The sequence below is a fragment of the Wolffia australiana genome, chromosome 2, assembly GCF_029677425.1.
Source record: "Wolffia australiana isolate 7733 chromosome 2, ASM2967742v1".
Taxonomy (NCBI): Eukaryota; Viridiplantae; Streptophyta; class Magnoliopsida; order Alismatales; family Araceae; genus Wolffia; species Wolffia australiana.
Window position 1 is genome coordinate 7035212 of NC_135836.1, and position 17613 is coordinate 7052824.

The window sequence follows — 17613 nt, forward strand, 5'->3', positions numbered from 1 at the left end:
ACGAAGGGCCCAACAACAGGCCAGTATAGGCCAGTGAGTCCGCACGCACAATAGAGGGAACTCATTTATTTTCGATCTATAATATTGTGCAAAAAGTTTATAGAATAATTTCACTGTAGATAGCCACCACAATTGACTGCGGATAATAGTCTAATAGGGCATTGACTCACAACTTTCCAAACTTTATATGTAACAAAGATCAAGTGTCCACAAATAAAATGATGATGCACAAACTATACCCGCAAAAAAGTGGGTTAATATACCTTTCTTGATTAGGTCGATTAAAAATGCCACTTATAGCAGGGAAAATGAATGCTGGAGTAGGTTCAAAACACGTTAAAGATGATAAGAAGAACATAGCCTTATATGGATCCACATCTCTCCGAAAGCAACTTCTTCATTTTGTTCTTGCCCTGGCTTGCCTCAAGGTTTAGTGAGCTCCATTCTTCAAAGACGTTTTTTGGAAGCTCCTATCAAAATCATCTAGTGGAACCAGTGAACTTCTAGAAGTCTATAAAGTTATAGGGAAAATAGAATATTATAGCAGAGTCAAACTAGATATGAAGTATTCAATAGGAATATAGAGTACTCCATGGTCCAAAATATTCTAGAAGACTCGAGATATTTGACTGAGTCAACACTCCCATGGTCGTATGACAAAACCTATAAATATCAAAATACAAAAGTCATGAGAAGTTTGCAATATCATTTATAATGCAAAATCAATAATTTATATTTCTATAAATAACTTGCGGTTTAATAACATAAATGCAAATTCAATATTATCATTCATCGACTTGTGGATTTCTGTACCCACGTATCACTGGAACAATCACAATATGTGGTTTCCTTCACAACACATGCTCCCGTGTTCATTTTATCTTGAAAAGTTCTTCCAAAAAATCTAAAGTCAAAATCATCTGATGTGGAAAACACAAGTTATTCCATTGTCTAATAGATACAAATAAGTACTTGTGAGTAATTAAAATTCTTTACCAAAGCCATTCCTTGAGTCAAATAGAAATATTCAATATAATCAATAATATGAAATTTATGCAAATTAATGATTGGGTGCTAGCCTTTTTGTTTTGTTTCTTTAAGAATATTTATCCCCGAATTAGAAGAAATAAAATTCCCAAAGGACAATCATATGAACTCAAAACATTATTTTACTATTAGATAATACCCCATCATGGATTTAAGGAGTATACTGCAAAAATTCGTCGATGGAAATATGCCTACGTATGACCACATTTAAACAATAGGAACTTCGACTTGAATGACATCTGACATTCATCTTATCAATAAAGCCTCAAGAATCTTTTCTATATTCAAGGGACTCAGCACAAGAAAAAAAAACATTCAACATACTTTTTCAAAGATTTTATCATTTGTCCCTCATATCATGACGACAATTATGTATTACACCAACAAAATGAAAATTCAACCATATTGCCTCAGCTTGCAGCAGTAAATAAACTTAATTTTTCGTAGAATCCAAAAAGGGGACCCTGGAACAACAAGGAAAAATGTCAAAAAGTTGAGCCAGGCAAACCAGAGGTCGGTGTGGGAGCGCTCGAGGCATAGTAAATATTGCAACTATTCATTGCCAAACGTTCATGAAGTTTGGACATAAAAGGAAAAGTACAATTGATAATAAATGATAATAGAAGAAGAAGACCAATAGAACAAGAAGAAGAGCAACAACAACAATAATAGAAGAAGACGAAAAATAGAAGAAGAAGAACAACAACAGAAGAAAAAGAAGAGGAATAACAACAAAAATAGAAGAAGGCGAAAAATAGATGAAGAAGAACAATAGAACAAGAAGAACAATAGAAGAAAGAAGAAGAAGAAGAAGATGCAGAAGAACGACAACAATAACGGAAATCGAAAAATAGAAAAAGAACAACAACAATGTAGAACAAGAAGAATTAGAAGAAAAAGAAGAAGAAAATGAAGAATAACACGAAAAGACAGAGAAAGAGACAGTGAGAAAGAGAGAAAGAGAAAGATAGGGAAAGAGGGAGAAAGTAAACGAAAAGAGAGCGAGGGAGAACAAGAGAGAGCGATGGAGAGCGAGAGAGAAAAAGAGAGAGCGAGAGCGAGAGAGGGAGAGAGGGAGGGAGAGAGAGAGAGACAGAGAGAGAGAGAGCAGAGAAAAAGAGAGAGAGCGTGAAATCTTCTTGACAACTTTCCTCTTGACAAAACTTCTCCCCCGGCAACACTCTCCCACGAGGGGCTCAATTCTTGGAAGAATTTGCACTGTCTTTCTTCTACTCTTGTACGGACACTTCCTCTATTTCTCACCTTGTCACTCAATCTATCATAATATCATTCAATCTGAATCACCCTTCCTCGCTGCCTTTTCCTCTCTCCCTTTGCTGCCTTTTACTCTTGTATGTACCCCTGGCCGGCCGCTCTCTCTCATCTCTTCTCTTGCTTTCATTCCTCCCGCTGTCTCGTATCTCCGCCTACGCCCAGTCCAAGTTTGATGGAAGCATGCAGTCCAGACTAGCGATTAAACACAATGAGGACGGCACACAGAAATCCCCCTGTTACGTTGCTCCTCAACTGGCTGCGGCGTCCATCGATCCGAAAAGTACGGAAGTACCATGCAATCTAGAATTGGAGAGAGAAAGAGCAGGACAGAGATAGAGATCGAGATAGAGAAAGAAAGAGAAAGAGAGAACGAGAGAGAAGAGAGAAAGAGAGAACGAAAGAGAGAGAGTCAATGAGAGAGAGAAATAAAGAGATAAATAGAGAGAAAGTGAGAAACAGAAAGATAGCGAGAAACGAAGAGAGAAAAAGAGAGAGAATGAGAAACAGAGAGCGAGCGAGAAACAAAGAGAGACAGAGAGAGAGAGAGCGAGAAACCTTTTGTTTTGGTTCTTGCACATGGTCACAAGGAGATTTGGAGTGATGATACCCGTAACATTCACCATTGGTTATGGGCTACTCCCATGTTGGAAGAACGATTGGATTGGGGAAAGAATTTTGGACTAAAAAGAAGAAGTGGGCGAAGAAATTCTCTGACTATGCTGAGCTTAAACCCCGAAGGGACTCGCCTACAAAGCTACTCCTTATAATGGTATTCTAGGGCACAAAAGGTTACCCAATCTATCACTTAGCAAAACTTGGAGGATCATCTCCTTTTGTTGATCTCAGTTATTCCTATGGTGTAGCAAGGTAAAATTTCCTTATTTATGCAAAATTCATAAGTGACGAAGAAAATATACTCTTATGACCTCTGCCCCCCACTTTTTTTGTTCATGGGCGTCACTAAAGAATGTAGCTACATGCAATTCCAAACTAGAAAGTAATAACAAAACAAGCAATTCAAAAAGAGAAATTTGAAGAACAAACCTTGGGTATAGTGACGTTGTTGTACCTTGCCATTGAGATGATGCCACCTCTTGGATGTAGGAAAATTCTTCCACCTTGCTTGGGTATGGTGATTTGCTTCCCCCTTTCTGTTGATTGAATTGCCTTCTTCCTTATTTAACTGCAATAAAGAAAATAAAAGCCAAAATTATGCCTAACTTGGCGCTCCCTCTCTCTCTCTCTTTTTCTTTTCTAAAGAAAGAGTTTTATGAAAAGCAAACAAAAAGCATGCCACTAAAAATTAGATCTCATGCTGAAAGTTATGATACTACTATACTAGCACAAGTAATTCTATTCCCAAATGGATGTATTTGTATTTCATGGTGGGTTTTATGCTTTGGTAAGTCCACAGATTTTTGATAGCAAGTTGAATTTTCAGAATATGGATACCAGTGCAATAAAATTTCGATTTAACCCAGATAAAATAATCCATGAAATATATATATGATTCTGTAAAAAGGTATTTAAAGATGTTTTCCTGCCATGATATATCAAGTTGTTTAGATGGGATATTATTGTCAATAACCATATGGGAAAGACTTTTATTTTCCATAAAATGATCATGCCAATCTGAAAATAAAATCTTTTTTAACAGAAAATATGAAACTACAAATTGATTAGGCATGATTATTTGAAAATATTTAGCTTGGAAACTGATTTTATCATTATTGAAAAGATGATTATGCCAATCAGAATAAAAAAATTTAGTAAGATTTGGCATAATATTTACTCCCTTATTCATTTTCCTTTTCAAAGATAGGGAATGAAGAGGCAAATATGCAACATTCAACTGTTCATTCATGGATATTAAAGGTAAATCATCATACAAAATTTTTTCAACTATTTTAATATCATGAATGAAATCTATTTCTTGCTCTTTATGATATTCACATATACTCGCATTTTTATTCTCATATAACTCCTTTCTATCCTCTATGAAATCTTTTTCAAAAAATTGTTCATCTTCTTCCTCAATAACTCTTCCAAAATCTTCAAATATCATATGCATGTCAGCAAGAATTTCATCCAACTCCATTGTACGACTTCTATCCTCCATAAAAAAACCGCGTTGTCCCCTTGAAGCTCTGGAGTACAATGCTTCCGGAAAAGGGATCGGTGGACAATAACCATCAAAATCTAAAATCTTTCCACTAAGTAATTCGTTCTCAATCTTATTCTCATCTCCATTAATCAGATCTTTGAAAACATTGACAAAATCAGAACGTGATTCTTCCTCCTCCGCATTTGCATCCCTATCATGCATGATATCATTATATCTAATTTTATGTTCATGAACTTTATTAGCAAAATTAAATGGTGCCTCATTAGGTTCAAGTTCATGCATATAATCACTTTCATGGCATGGAGATGATGAATTAAAAATTTGAAAAGTCGTAAAATATTTGAGTGAAGATTGATCTTCCCTTTCATCTGATGATTTTGCAGATTGGGGTTGGGCTGAATCTTCTGAAGACTCATAGCTCATCCTGCTTTGTGTTGATTTCAGCATGTCGATCTGCATCATAATGAGCTTCTTCTCCTCTTCCCAAGCCTTTTCCTTTTCCTGCAATCTTATATACTCCTTCCATAGTTCGTATTCATCAATAAAATCAGACAAACCTTGGTTAGTTTGATCATGAGAAATAGATGAACAAGAATTTGAAGATTCCAAATTTTCATATGCATATGGATTATACTTCTTAGAAAATTTAGCGACGCTCAAAGCACTTTGCATTTATTTCTCCATCATCACATCAAACAAAGTTTTATCACGAAGTTCGGAAGTAGAAAGAGTAGAACCATCTGAAGATCGAGAATCATAGGATGAATGTATGTCAGCAATCTGAGAATTTGCATGCTCATTTCGTTGCATATTTTTCATAGTTTCCTCAATCATCCATTCAAACAAGGTTTTATTGCCAAAGTCGGGAGTAGAAGGAGAATCACTCGTTGAAGATTCAAACTTAGCATGTGCATATGCATCACAATTGTCAGAAACATGATTGATATTTGAAGTATTTTGCACGTTTTTTTCAACCATTAATTCAAGAAAAGTTTTCTTACCAGGATCAATAGTAGAAGGGGAGTAATAATTTGAAGAGAAATTTGCAGGTTGGGATTCATAGGAAGCAAATTTGTCAGAAATTCTAGAATTATGACATTCGTTTTCTTTAAATCCATTCATATTCACTGAAATAGGAAAATTATCATGAAAATTAGGAGAAATAGGAGGAAAATTAGAAGGATTACAAGAAAATTGATCATATGAAAAAGAATTTCCCAAGTAGTATTGATTATTGCAAATCTCCTTTTGACTGTCAGGAACTTCAATCATGGAACGTCAATCTGATTATATGAAGGATTGCAGTAAGAATTTGAAAATTGAGGATTAAGAGGAGCATGTGAGTGAAAATTATTGTAATAATCAGGGAAATTGGATGTTGGTGGACTAATAAAATCATAAAAATAAGGAGAATAATTTCCCTTATTTCCCATAGTTCCCATATTTCCGTTATGGAATTCATTAATTCCATAACAGTTATACATTATTTCAAGCAAACTTTTTATTTTATTTTTACAAAGCACAAATCAAACAGAAAACACTTGCATTATATTCATCATTCAAATAATTGTTCAAATGAATCCCTAACTCAAAGGAAATGAAATTTAGCCTTGTTGCCTCCCCCGCAACGGCGCCAAATGATAAGCTTGAAAATACGTGTTTATATGTCGTTCTTTAGGGAGTTTGAATGTTATATTTCTTCCTATGTGCATGATGGAAATATGAAAGGTAATCTATTTAAAACTTGGGAATGTTGGGTTATAGGGCCATGATATGGATGAAACACAATGATTCCGTGCACCGGAATAGATAAATAGAATATTAACAACTTCAAAAAAAATATGAAACAAACCACCTTGGTACGGATCAGATTTGTGATTCCTTTGATTCACAAATGAGCCATGTGGAGCTGCTCATGTGAAGCCTCTAAAAGTATTTGCACGATCCTCGACATGTCGAATCTCCTATGCCTTGACGAGCTCCGTTCACCCTCAATCATCGTTGTTACGCCGTTCCGATCACATCAGGAACGGAGAGGAGTTATCGGTAGAAGGGAGAAGAAGGACAAGACCCTCAAATAATTCTGGCATGGGTGAATTTCATCAAGACCTTCCCATATTTAAACTAAGTAGGTAATTTTCGTAAAACCCCCCAAACTTTATGTTCTTGAACGTCTAAAAGACCCTTTGAGTGTGATCCTCTAGGCCCATGTATCACTCTAGTTAATGACTATGTCAGCCCAATAATCATCATACAAATTAATTAATGTCGGATTCATTTAACCCAATCTATAGGTCAGGTCTCCAGGCCATGTGCTAAGATACACCTTACGCTCGAGAAGATTCAAAGGAGTGTATACTGACTTTCTCATGGTACCGTGTAGATATAGTCTCTCATTTCCTTGATGCTCCTAGGATGACTAAGGGTATGATCAACTAACAAACCCTAATTGGTCATCTGAGTTAAGTACCACTATGTTTAGAATCATCAAAGAACTCTTCTCTCATATTTTACTACTTTGGTCAAGCATCACATCACCTTCCTTGAGCTGTCTCCTTTTATATCGAGGGCTGACGATCCCATCTTGACGTCTCAATTGTCTTCGTGAACTTCTTGCTGCACCCAAAATAAGATTGTTAAGAATTCTGTGATCAAGAACTCATAGGCGATCATCAAAGTAAAACTGTTAGTCCACAATATATATTTGGCATATCAGACTTAGGGGTCACTTACACAACTATGACGTGAATCAAATTTATTGATAGTTTGGTATAATAACATTTTGGGATTCACGTGGATGAATTGACATATAGGTTATCTTAAGAGCACCCGATATTTATCTTTAGTGTCTCTACATTAATGGCTATAGAGTCGACCATAGTCATCATATCAGTGAGGTCAAATAGTGATTTTCTATCTAGATACTTCAATGTCCTCATCGAGTATCCTTTGAGTAGGAATATTTAGAACACATGCTTAAGATCTAATGATCTTCGTACTATGATCTCGTCATAATTTCACTAAGTCTAATCGTGTCTTTACAGACTTCATTATAAGCATCACTCATGCACATGGAACCTAATGTTATGTTCCGAGAATCAAAATAGTGTAACTTATTTAAACGCAACCTATTTCAAAACCTTTAGATAAATTAGATTTGCCACAAGGTTTTGACATTAGATGAATTAGATTTTGAAAGAAACAATACTATTAACTTTAGAAGGAGATCAAACGAGAAATCAGTTTGAAGTGAGATGCTTGCATCTTGATAAGGATCTCATTTTCATGCCTATAAAGAATATCATTACGACATAGTTCTTGTTTAATAAAAAACTTCTATGTCATAGGATTAGTTGGGTTATTCTCAATTAGAACAAGCTATATGTCAATTATATTGAAATCAAACATATACGACTCTACTTTTTTTTTTATAATATAAACTTATTATCTTCATTCGCCATTCATTTACTTTGTAACATGATCTCAGAACCTTTAGAACTATGAGCTTCATTTTCTTGAGAATCACCTTTGTAGACACAACCAGACCTACGGTACCGCCGTCCGTTTTATCATTTGTGCGTGTCTATTTTATCATTTGTGCATGTTATGCTAATCTTCTCTATCTCCTTCAAATTTTATTGGATGTACCCAAAGTGACAACCTTCAGTACCATGGAACAGAGCTACCTTATTGTTTTCCTTTTACGCAACACTAAATAACCAACCTTCTTGTTAATATATTTAATTTTCAGCCATAAAATTTCTCGTTTGGCCTTTGTCAAAAAATACTAGGGAAGCTAAGTTCAAATTAATTCAAATGTTTCACATATTTGTCAGAACCTTGTTAATCTATTAAAACAGTTAACCAAATCTTTATTTTTCTCTCCGAAGCTTCCGGGGGAAGCCATCTAAAACCGACAGCGCTTCCATTTTTGCGAGTTTTTCCGCCAGCGAGGAGACAAGAATCGAATCGAAGAATCTTCGATGCCGACGGAAGAGTCGGAGATCGACCCTTCGCCAACGACGATCGCATGGAGCTGGGTCGTCGAAGAACTCGCGGATTGCAAGGAAATCGACTCCTCTATTCTCGCAGGTAGGGCAGACCGCAATTCAAACGCGACGAAAAAAATAAATAATGCGAATCAAATAATCTTTCATACGTCTCTCAGTTTTGCGTATGCATTCTCATCTTTTTACCTGCCCAAGATCTCTACTTTGTCATTTAGACGATTTTTTTTGGGTGTTTTAGGTGGACTGATGATTCCCGTATTTTTTCGTATCCGTTGTCATCTTTTATCTGCCGATGATCTTTACTTTGTCATTTAGATGATTTTTTTGGGTGTTTTAGGTGGATTCATGATTCCCGTATTTTTTGTATTCATTATCATCTTTTATCTGCCGAAGATCTTTACTTTGTCGCAAAGACGATGGTTTTGGGTTCTTTGATGGGGCAGATTGATGATCTCCGTGGTTTATTTTCAGCTATTGTGCGATCGAACCGCGGCATCATCACCGATTCATTTTATGGAGACAGTGCGAGGAGGCGTCTTGCGCTTAAGTTCTTGGAGGAGCTGTTGGACTCCTTTGAGGAGGTTCACTCTTCGAATCGAGTGCAGAAGCCTGGTTCTGATCCCACAGTTCATGGAACAATGGGTTTCGATCAAAAGGTGATTTTCTTGCCTTGCTTCTGACTCTCTAGATTTAGGTTAATTTGTCGTCATCCTGTTGGAAAATCCAGACATGGATGGGATGAACTTGTAATCAGTATCTTCTAAGTCCGGAAGATACTAATTAAAAGTCGGTCGATTTGGATTTTTCAGCGGGAAAACATACAAGGGACTTTAACCATCTAAAATAAATCTGCAAATTTATTGATGTAAGACACATGCTTTCGAAAATCAGTGCGGGGAAAAGCATCGTTTTTTTATTGTGCACGGGTGTTCGTCTTAGATTCTAGCAGATTATTTTCCAAAATTCAGGCGCAGTCGTCTCACTGTATTTTTTCAACATTGAAAACTCTTCCTTCTGCGAGCAGTGAATCTCACAATGATGATTCATCATCAAACGATGGGCGGCGATGGTAACGACGATGAAAACCAGATGACAGTGATGAATCGTCGTACATTCATCAGCTTCATCATTGATGCAAAAATTAGGATTAGTGGACAGTTACAGATACATCATCATTGTCATCATAGACATGCATGTTTGGGTGGTTACCTATTATTTCGGTTGACCGTCTCATGTATTTCCAAAAAATAAAATAAAATAGTCATGCATGTTTAGACGCGGATAAATTACGATGAGGATGACAAGTCGGCATCGGCCGATAGATGTCAATGACGACAATGACTGGTTATTGTCATCGTCCTAGTCCACTCTTTCTTCAAAAAAAAAATCGTCATAGTCAAATCAACATCGTCATCGTAAGTTAGACATTCTTCTTGTTCTTTTGCCTCTTCCTCTCACAGAGTAGATGTTTATTCAGTATCATATAGCTATTTTATAATTATATTTTTTTAATTTGACCTCTGCAGCTGGATCCATTAGACATCTTCGGAGGTTCTCCGAGCAGGTCTAACCTTAACACTCTCCGCCAAGCAGTTCAACGAAGACGAGCTGCATTACCAAAACCTTCCCTTGATCTGGTTTGTCAAGAAAGAAAGCTCATCTATTCGTCCAGTTCAACAAGTTGCATTTCTTCGGTGTAACCCATTTAACATCTCATTTTTCTCTCTACTACTGTAGTTGAAGCACAAGATTATTGAAGAATGTCTGACAAGGAAGCCAACCAATCCTGCAGAGCAAGACATCGGGAATGCCCGGGAAGTTGTTTCAAAGAGAATTAAGTTGAATCCACATTCAACTCGCAAATTGAGGTCTGATTCTAGCATTTTGAAATCGGCATCCACCGATGAACGCGACGATCAGGTTGTAAAGGAAACCATTCAAATTGATAAAGCTGGAAAACCAAATGAAGGCAGCGGACGGATCGTCGCCTACTCGTCGAGTGACAACGAAGGCGGCGAAGATGCGACGGAGACATTCTTGTGTAATGACAGTCGTCAGGCAGAGCGAAGATTATGCAGAAAGTGTTACGAAGGTGGTGACTTGTTATCGTGTTCAGAAATCAACTGTGCAATCGCTATCCATCGGAGTTGCTTGGAATCTTCGTCTGACATTGATAACCCTGAAGGTTTTAAATGCCCCTTCTGCTTATATCAACGGGCTTTATCAGACTATTCTGAGGCTAAGAAGAGATTATCTTTAGCCAGAAAAGCCATTTCTGCTTTTAAAGATTGGGGGGGAATAGAGAAGAGTGGGCAGCCTTCAAATTCGACGAATTTGAATCAGCAAGTTGAAATTCAATCAAAAGACCATCATTTAGACGCTGATCCCTCCAAAACTCTAGAAAGAGACGATGAACATCCGATACTCCTTAACCATGACCATGAAAAAGAGTTGGAAAATGTTTCTGGGAATGCAGTTAGTCTCAAGCTGGAAGTTTGTGAAGCCGAAGGAAAGTTTGATCGTGCGTTTGAGCAGAAAGATTCTTCTACCAGAAAATACAGAAGACGAGCGGCCCGAGGTCCTAAGCGCTAGTAAGTGGTCTAACGATTGTTGATTAAAGCATGGAAAATATAGTGATTCAAGAATTTGCCTCAAATTAATGCATATTTTCTTTCGCTTAATAAGTTCTCATAAAATGAAGTGATATTCCCGTAGAGTTCATCGGCGTAGTCAATGTTGAATTCCAGAACTAGCTTATCTGCTCAAACGCCTCAACAAATAGATAGTTTTATTTTTTATTTTATGTTTCATGGTCATCCCAAAATTCAGGAATGTTTTTTCCGCCATTATCAGTAGATCATGATCAAGCCTTTTAGTTTTTACTGCATTTCTCCACCGGCTGAATCAAATTCGAACTAAGTTAAGCTGGCTTATCTGACGCGAAAGCAATTCCTGAAATAGATAGGCTTTTTTTCAAATATCCCCTAGCGTCAGAAGAATTGATAGTTTTTCTTCTGCAAACATATATATTTCCTCAGTACAGGAATTTTTTCTGCCATAACCAGTAAGTACAGCGTGACTGATAATTACAATGTTGACTGGTGTCCTATATCTTCTCTGATTTTATTTTAAAATCACGACTGTAATTTTTACCCCATTACGAGTAGATCACGATCAATATTTACAATGCTTAGTAGTGATGCTTCCTTGGCCATGATCATCTTTGAAAAACTTCGTTCCAGCTCAAACCCAATAATCCCCTGCGCTCGGAGAAACAGGCTTCCCTGGACCGAAGACGAAGAATCGATTCTAAAGGTATTAAAAACACGAATCCGATAAAGAGATTTCCTCATCACGATCATCATCATCATCATCACCATGATCTACTCATGATTCAGGAGGCGATGGAGAAGCTCCAGCAGAAGCGCGGCGGGTTAGGGCAGGCGGAGATATCCTGGATCAGCATCCTGGACTACGGCAAGCACGTCTTCCATCGCACCCGCCAGCCCGCCGACCTCAAAGACAAATGGCGCAACTTGCGCTCCAAATCCTCCTCCTAGATAATCTCCGCCGTCGGATCACCCCAGATCGGGGCCCGGCCGTCGGATGGGCGATCCCGGTGGGGCCCACGGGGTTTTCTAGGGTTTTTTTTTTTCTTCTTCTTCTTCCTCGTCCTCTTCCCGAGGAGGGGGAGGTGATGGAGGAGGGAGGAGGAAGGGGGGCGGAGCTGAGGATAGCGGCGAAGGAGGAGGAGGAGGAAGGGGGGGAGAGGAGGAGGAGGAGCAAGGACAGGCATACGAAGGTGGAGGGGAGGGGGAGGAGGATAAGGATGCCGGCGGCATGCGCGGCGAGGATATTCCAGCTGACGCGCGAGCTCGGCCACAAGTCCGACGGGGAGACGATCCGGTGGCTGCTCGAGCACGCCGAGCCGGCCATCATAGCCGCGACCGGCACCGGCACGGTCCCCGCCATCGCCGTCTCGGTCGGCGGCGCGCTCAAAGTCCCCACCGAGTCCCCCGCCCGCGAGGCCGCCAAGCGCCCCAAGAAGCTCGACCGCGCCGCCGGCTCTGTCTCGGCCGGGCTCGCGCCGGTCGGGGCCGCGGCCGGGCCGGCCGGGCTGGTCCCGGTCTGGGCGCTCGGCGGGGGGCTGTGGATGCAGCCGCCGGTCTGGGCCTTCCCCTCCGCCGTCCCTGCGCGCGGCCCGCCGCCGGCGCCGCCCGACACCAAGGAGCTGCAGTTTCTCGGCCAGCAGCTCCCCGAGACGGCGGACTAGCCTAGCCAAGCCTAGCTTAGCCTTGGACAAGGAAATCCCTGCCGTTATCGATCCTCCATTCATTCTGGATGCCCATCCGAAAAGCTTGTGTGAATCTCAGACTCTTGATTTGACCTTTCTAGTAAGACTGGAGTTTTTGAGTAATTACTGCCCTACTGTTCTCGCCGAGAGAAGAACCGATTTCAACCAAATCTTTCAGTTTTTCTTATGTTAACGGCCATCTGACGAAGGTACTCTGCTTGGGAGCCAGATCACCATCATGGGTCTCTCGTTTAGTTAACTTGCCCTCTTTGATCCTCCCTTCTACTCATCGCCCATTCATTCAGGATGCCGATCCTAAAGCTTGTGTGAATCTCTGACGCTTTGACTTGACTTTTTCTAGTAAGAGTTAACGACTTTTAATTAATTAGTGCTCTCAAGAAAGTCTCAAGGACCATCCGATGAAGGCACTTCACCATCATGGGTCACTTGTTTAATTAATGGGTTGTTTTCATAACCAATCAACACTGCCCTTTTACTCTCCACAGCCGCCCAAGTTATAGTTTGATCAGACCAGACCAGACCAGACAATGACTTGCTTGTTTTCTGTGAATCTCAGGCGAAGACCACGTCGGAACGGAGGACATACTTGGTACCCTTGATGACCGCACGCGCTTCATGGAGCATGCACCTGCCGCCATGCACATGGAGAAGGGCCATCCCTTCCACCGGCGCCACCTGCATGATATAGTCGTAATTAGATACAGAGTGAATGCTTTCTCCAATGTGGATCAATTCTTTCAAAATTTGGTGAAGGCTCTACTTGGGCCACAATTCCTCTGTGGTCATCATAGAACACAGTCTCGCCCCCGGCCAGCACCATCGCTGCGGCGGAATGGTCGGCGCCCTGCCGCGGTTGGGGTCCTGCTCCGGCGAGGTATATTAGCAAGGTGTACTTAGTTCTCTGCCCCCCACCCAGATCGACGCTCTCGTCAATGTGCCGCCCGAATCGCTGGCCCACCTTGTACCTGAAGAGCTTAATGATCAGCTTAATTGGACTGCCTGCTCTTACCCTTTTAAACAACAAGAATGCTGGTAATCTGGTTCCCATGAAGAATTAATGGGTGTCATCATCATCCAGAAATCTTCATCTGCATCATCATCATCATCGTCATCGCGAAAGCGCACATGACCATGACAACGATTTTCAAGAGAAAACTGGGTGACGATGACAAGAGGACAAGTTTATGGAGGGAAGGTGGACAATGAAATGGGATGGACAGACAGAACTGCACAGAAATCCATTCAGTCTCCCCATACAGTGTTTTTGTCATCCATTCAAGACACCCTTAAGAAATCTTAATTATAAGCTCATACGGGTAAAAATAAAGTTTTGCTTAACCCGACTAAACGAGCTCGAGGTGTTCTCAATTGGCGAAGCCTCTCTAAGGGGTTCTCAATTGGCGAAGCCTCCATTGCCTTTGCTGAGGAGTTCTCAATCAGCGAAGCCTCCTTGGACTGAGCTGAGGAGAGAGAGATCTATCCCATTTCAAAGTGGGAAAAATGATGATAGGATGACCATGACGAAATCATCCTGGGCATCATTTTTTTTAAAATATATAAAAAAAATACCATGATGCCTGGGCATCGTAGAGTCACGACCTCGTCATGGTCATCCTAATGAGAATTAATGACGAAGAAGGCGATGATTCATCAATATCCTCACATCATCATCATCAGGGCGGCAAACCAAACCCTATAATCCAATTATTCATGTCCTGGTTGACTTCATTTGGGAACATCAAGTAATTTGCACTCTTACCCATCATCAAGAATGGAAAAAAAGGAAAAAACTTAAAGCCACAAACGTGAGATTGTGATCTGTTATTACCTGTAGAATCGGATGTTTGGATTCAGGCCCACAGCGGACTTTCCCTGAAGCTTGATGCCGGCAAAGACTCTATCAAGCCCAGACTCCCAAATGCACTTGGCCAGCCCAGCGTCGTTAAAGGATATGCGGTCGTTATCCCTGAAGGCTTCACCTCTTGCGGGGCCAAGGCTTCCCTGGTGAGAAAAACCTGAACACTCGGCCGCCTCTATGAAACCCTTGGCCTCATTTGGATTGAGATAGTTTGGTACCTGAATATCTTAAAGGACAAGTCACTAGCTTAGAATCATTACAGAATATGAAATAACAGAATCTGATTTTTAAATCTCTCAAAGGATGGCATTCGAGGCAAGATCTTGAATCTCACTTCCCATAAAATTGATTTTCAAAAATGGAAAGTATTTTGTTGGGAGAAGAAGAATTTCTCTTTTCCTTTCAAACACCTGGGCAAATTGCATGAATCACCCCAACAGATTAGTGCTGATGTAGGAACCTGTCATTTTACTTTTCCTACCTAAATTACGGACCCAAGTTCTAATTTTTTTCGAATCTCCCAAAGTTGATGTCTGAGGCAATGATCTTGAATCCCCCTTCACATGACATTGTGATTCACACCTTGAAAGTACTTTGGAGAGATGCAAGAGTTTCTCTTTCCCACCAAAAACCAGGTCAAATCGCGCGAAACCCCCCATACAAATAACTAATGACATGTTCCTGTGACATCATAATTTACTTTTCTTGAATCCCACATCCCATGACATTGTTTTTCGAAATTAGCGAGCACATCGGACAGATGCAAGACTTTCTCTTTTCCCACCAAAAGCCAGGCTGATTCGCATGAATTCCCCCATACAAATAATTAATGACATGCTCTTGCGACAGCATAATCTTTTTTTCTTGAATCCTACATTGTTTTCCAATAATATTAAAAATAATAATAATTGTTCTTCAAAACTAGAAAATCACTTCGGAGAGAAGCAAGAGTCTCTCTTTTCCCACCAAAATCAGGCCAAATCGCACGCAATTCCCCCCAAAAAATAGCTAATGACATGCTCCTGAGACAGCATAATCTATTTTTCTTCAATCCCACTTCCTATATCATTGTTTAGAAACTAGCAAGAACTTCGGAGAGAAGCAGAGTTTCTCTTCCCACATCAAACACCAGCCCAAATCGCCAGAACCCATCCACGCAATTAACTCATCACAGGCTTCCACGACAGCCAAAATCTAATTTTTCTGAAAAATTCGTTTTCTGAGACGGATATTTGATCGGTGAGGAAGGTGAAACTACTTTCTGGCGAACCCTGATACGGAATTGAGGAGGATTAAACGCAGAAAACGAGAGAAAGGGCAGGAGCGAACCGTGAAAAGAGAGTGACCCTTCAAATGGTTAACCTGGAGATCCGGCTTTGGTCCGATCATCGGCCATCTCCTGCCCCCGATAGAAGCTTCACCAGCGGCGATTCTCTTCTTCTTTGTCTTCCCTCCATCTTCCCCGCCCATTCTCGCTTCTCCGATCGAGAGAGAGAAATACAAGCGGCTCTTCCTCTCTCCGACGCTCCTCTTCTCGACGGGGAGGGATGCAGTGCCGTCTCTTTGGCCGAGAAATTTGATCGATTTTCGCGCATCGGATCCGATAATGGGTATCGGATCCGAAACTGGATATCGGATAAGAGTCATGGTGATTTGCTGAGTAGCCTTGGAGCTTGAGAGAGGAAGAGGAGAAGAGAGAGAGAGAGAGAGCGAGAACACGAGACAGACAGAGAGAGAGAGAGAGAGAGAGAGCGAGAACACGAGACAGAAAGAGAGAGAGAGAACGAGAACACGAGACAGAGAGAGAGAGGGAGAGAGAGAGAGAAAGAGAGAGAACACGAGACAGAGAGAGGGAGCGAGAACACGAGATAGAGAGAGAGGGAGAGAGAGACAGAGCGAGAATACGAGACAGCGAGAGAGAGCGAGAGACAGCGAGAGTACGAGAGAGAGAAAGAGAGCGAGAATACGAGACAGAGAGAAAGGCAGAGAGCGAGAATAAAAGACAGAGAGAGACAGAGAGAGAGCGAGAACACGAGACAGAGAGAGAGAGGGAGAGAGAGCGAGAATACGAGGTAGAGAGAGAGAGCGAGAATACGAGACAGAAAGAGAGAGCGAGGTAGAGAGAGAGAGACAGAAAGAGAGCGAGGTAGAGAGAGAGAAAAGAGAAAGAGAGAGAGCGAGATCGAGAGAGGGAGAGCGAGGGAGGAAGAGAGAGAAAGAGAGAGGGACGAAGAGCGAGAGAGAGACTGAGAGAGAAAGAGAGCGAGTGATATTTAGAGAGAGAGGGAGAGAGAGGGAGAGCGAGAGAGAGGACGGAATGAGAGAAAGACGAGATATAGATAGATAGAGAGAGAGGGAGAGCGAGAGAGAAAGGGACGGAATGCGAGAGAGACGAGATATAGATAGATAGAGAGAGAGAGAGGGAGAGATAGATAGGTAGAGAGGGAGAGATAGACAGAGAGAGAGAGGGAGGGAGAGAGAGAGAGAGCGAGACAGAGGAGAGCGAGAGAGGAGAGAGGTTGACCAGATCCGTTTGTTGTTCTCCACTCAAAAAACGTTATCGGCTTCTAGGCTACACTGTAGTGCAATTAGGGAACGGCATGTCCGGGACGTGGCGCCCCGGACGTGACGGGACAGATGACGATCCATGACGAACGGTGACGTGACGAAATGTTCGCCACGTCAACCATCACGTCACACGTCAGAGGATTTAAAAAAAAACGTCACGTACCCGTCATGCGTCCATGCACCCGCATTCCGTCACGTCACCGTCACGGTGACGCCGTCACCGTCACTGGTGACAGATATTACTACAGAGACAAACTTCTCTTCCTCCAGGTCTGTCTTCTCTTCCTCTTCTCTTCAATCTGATCTATCACCATCGCCAACGATCTTCCGTGTTCTTCTCAGGAGCTTCTCTATGCCGACTGCATCTCCGCCGACGAGTACCGCTGCTCGGGGGGAGGAATAGAGATATGTGCAG

At 41.1% G+C, this 17613-nt stretch overlaps 3 protein-coding genes across 3 annotated transcripts; 2 read left to right on the forward strand and 1 right to left on the reverse strand.

Moving 5' to 3' along the window:
- Positions 1–8334: 8334 nt before the first annotated feature.
- On the forward strand, positions 8335–12115 carry LOC144716657 (uncharacterized). The gene is made up of 6 exons (XM_078591852.1): positions 8335–8539; positions 8929–9113; positions 9984–10094; positions 10195–11048; positions 11700–11772; positions 11856–12115. Exons 1-6 carry the CDS (start codon positions 8431–8433, stop codon positions 12015–12017), a joined length of 1494 nt encoding a protein of 497 aa, XP_078447978.1. The 5' UTR covers positions 8335–8430; the 3' UTR covers positions 12018–12115.
- A 39-nt stretch (positions 12116–12154) lies between these two features.
- Positions 12155–12730, forward strand: LOC144715984 (TCP family transcription factor). The gene has a single exon (XM_078590952.1). The coding sequence runs from the start codon at positions 12155–12157 to the stop codon at positions 12728–12730; it is 576 nt and encodes a 191-aa protein (XP_078447078.1).
- Positions 12731–13153: 423 nt separating this feature from the next.
- Positions 13154–16968, reverse strand: LOC144716658 (2-oxoglutarate (2OG) and Fe(II)-dependent oxygenase superfamily protein). Its single transcript, XM_078591853.1, has 4 exons — positions 15960–16968; positions 14601–14848; positions 13533–13737; positions 13154–13447 (listed from the first exon to the last, which is right to left on the reverse strand). Exons 1-4 carry the CDS (start codon positions 16275–16277, stop codon positions 13325–13327), a joined length of 894 nt encoding a protein of 297 aa, XP_078447979.1. The 5' UTR covers positions 16278–16968; the 3' UTR covers positions 13154–13324.
- Between the last annotated feature and the right edge of the window lie 645 nt (positions 16969–17613).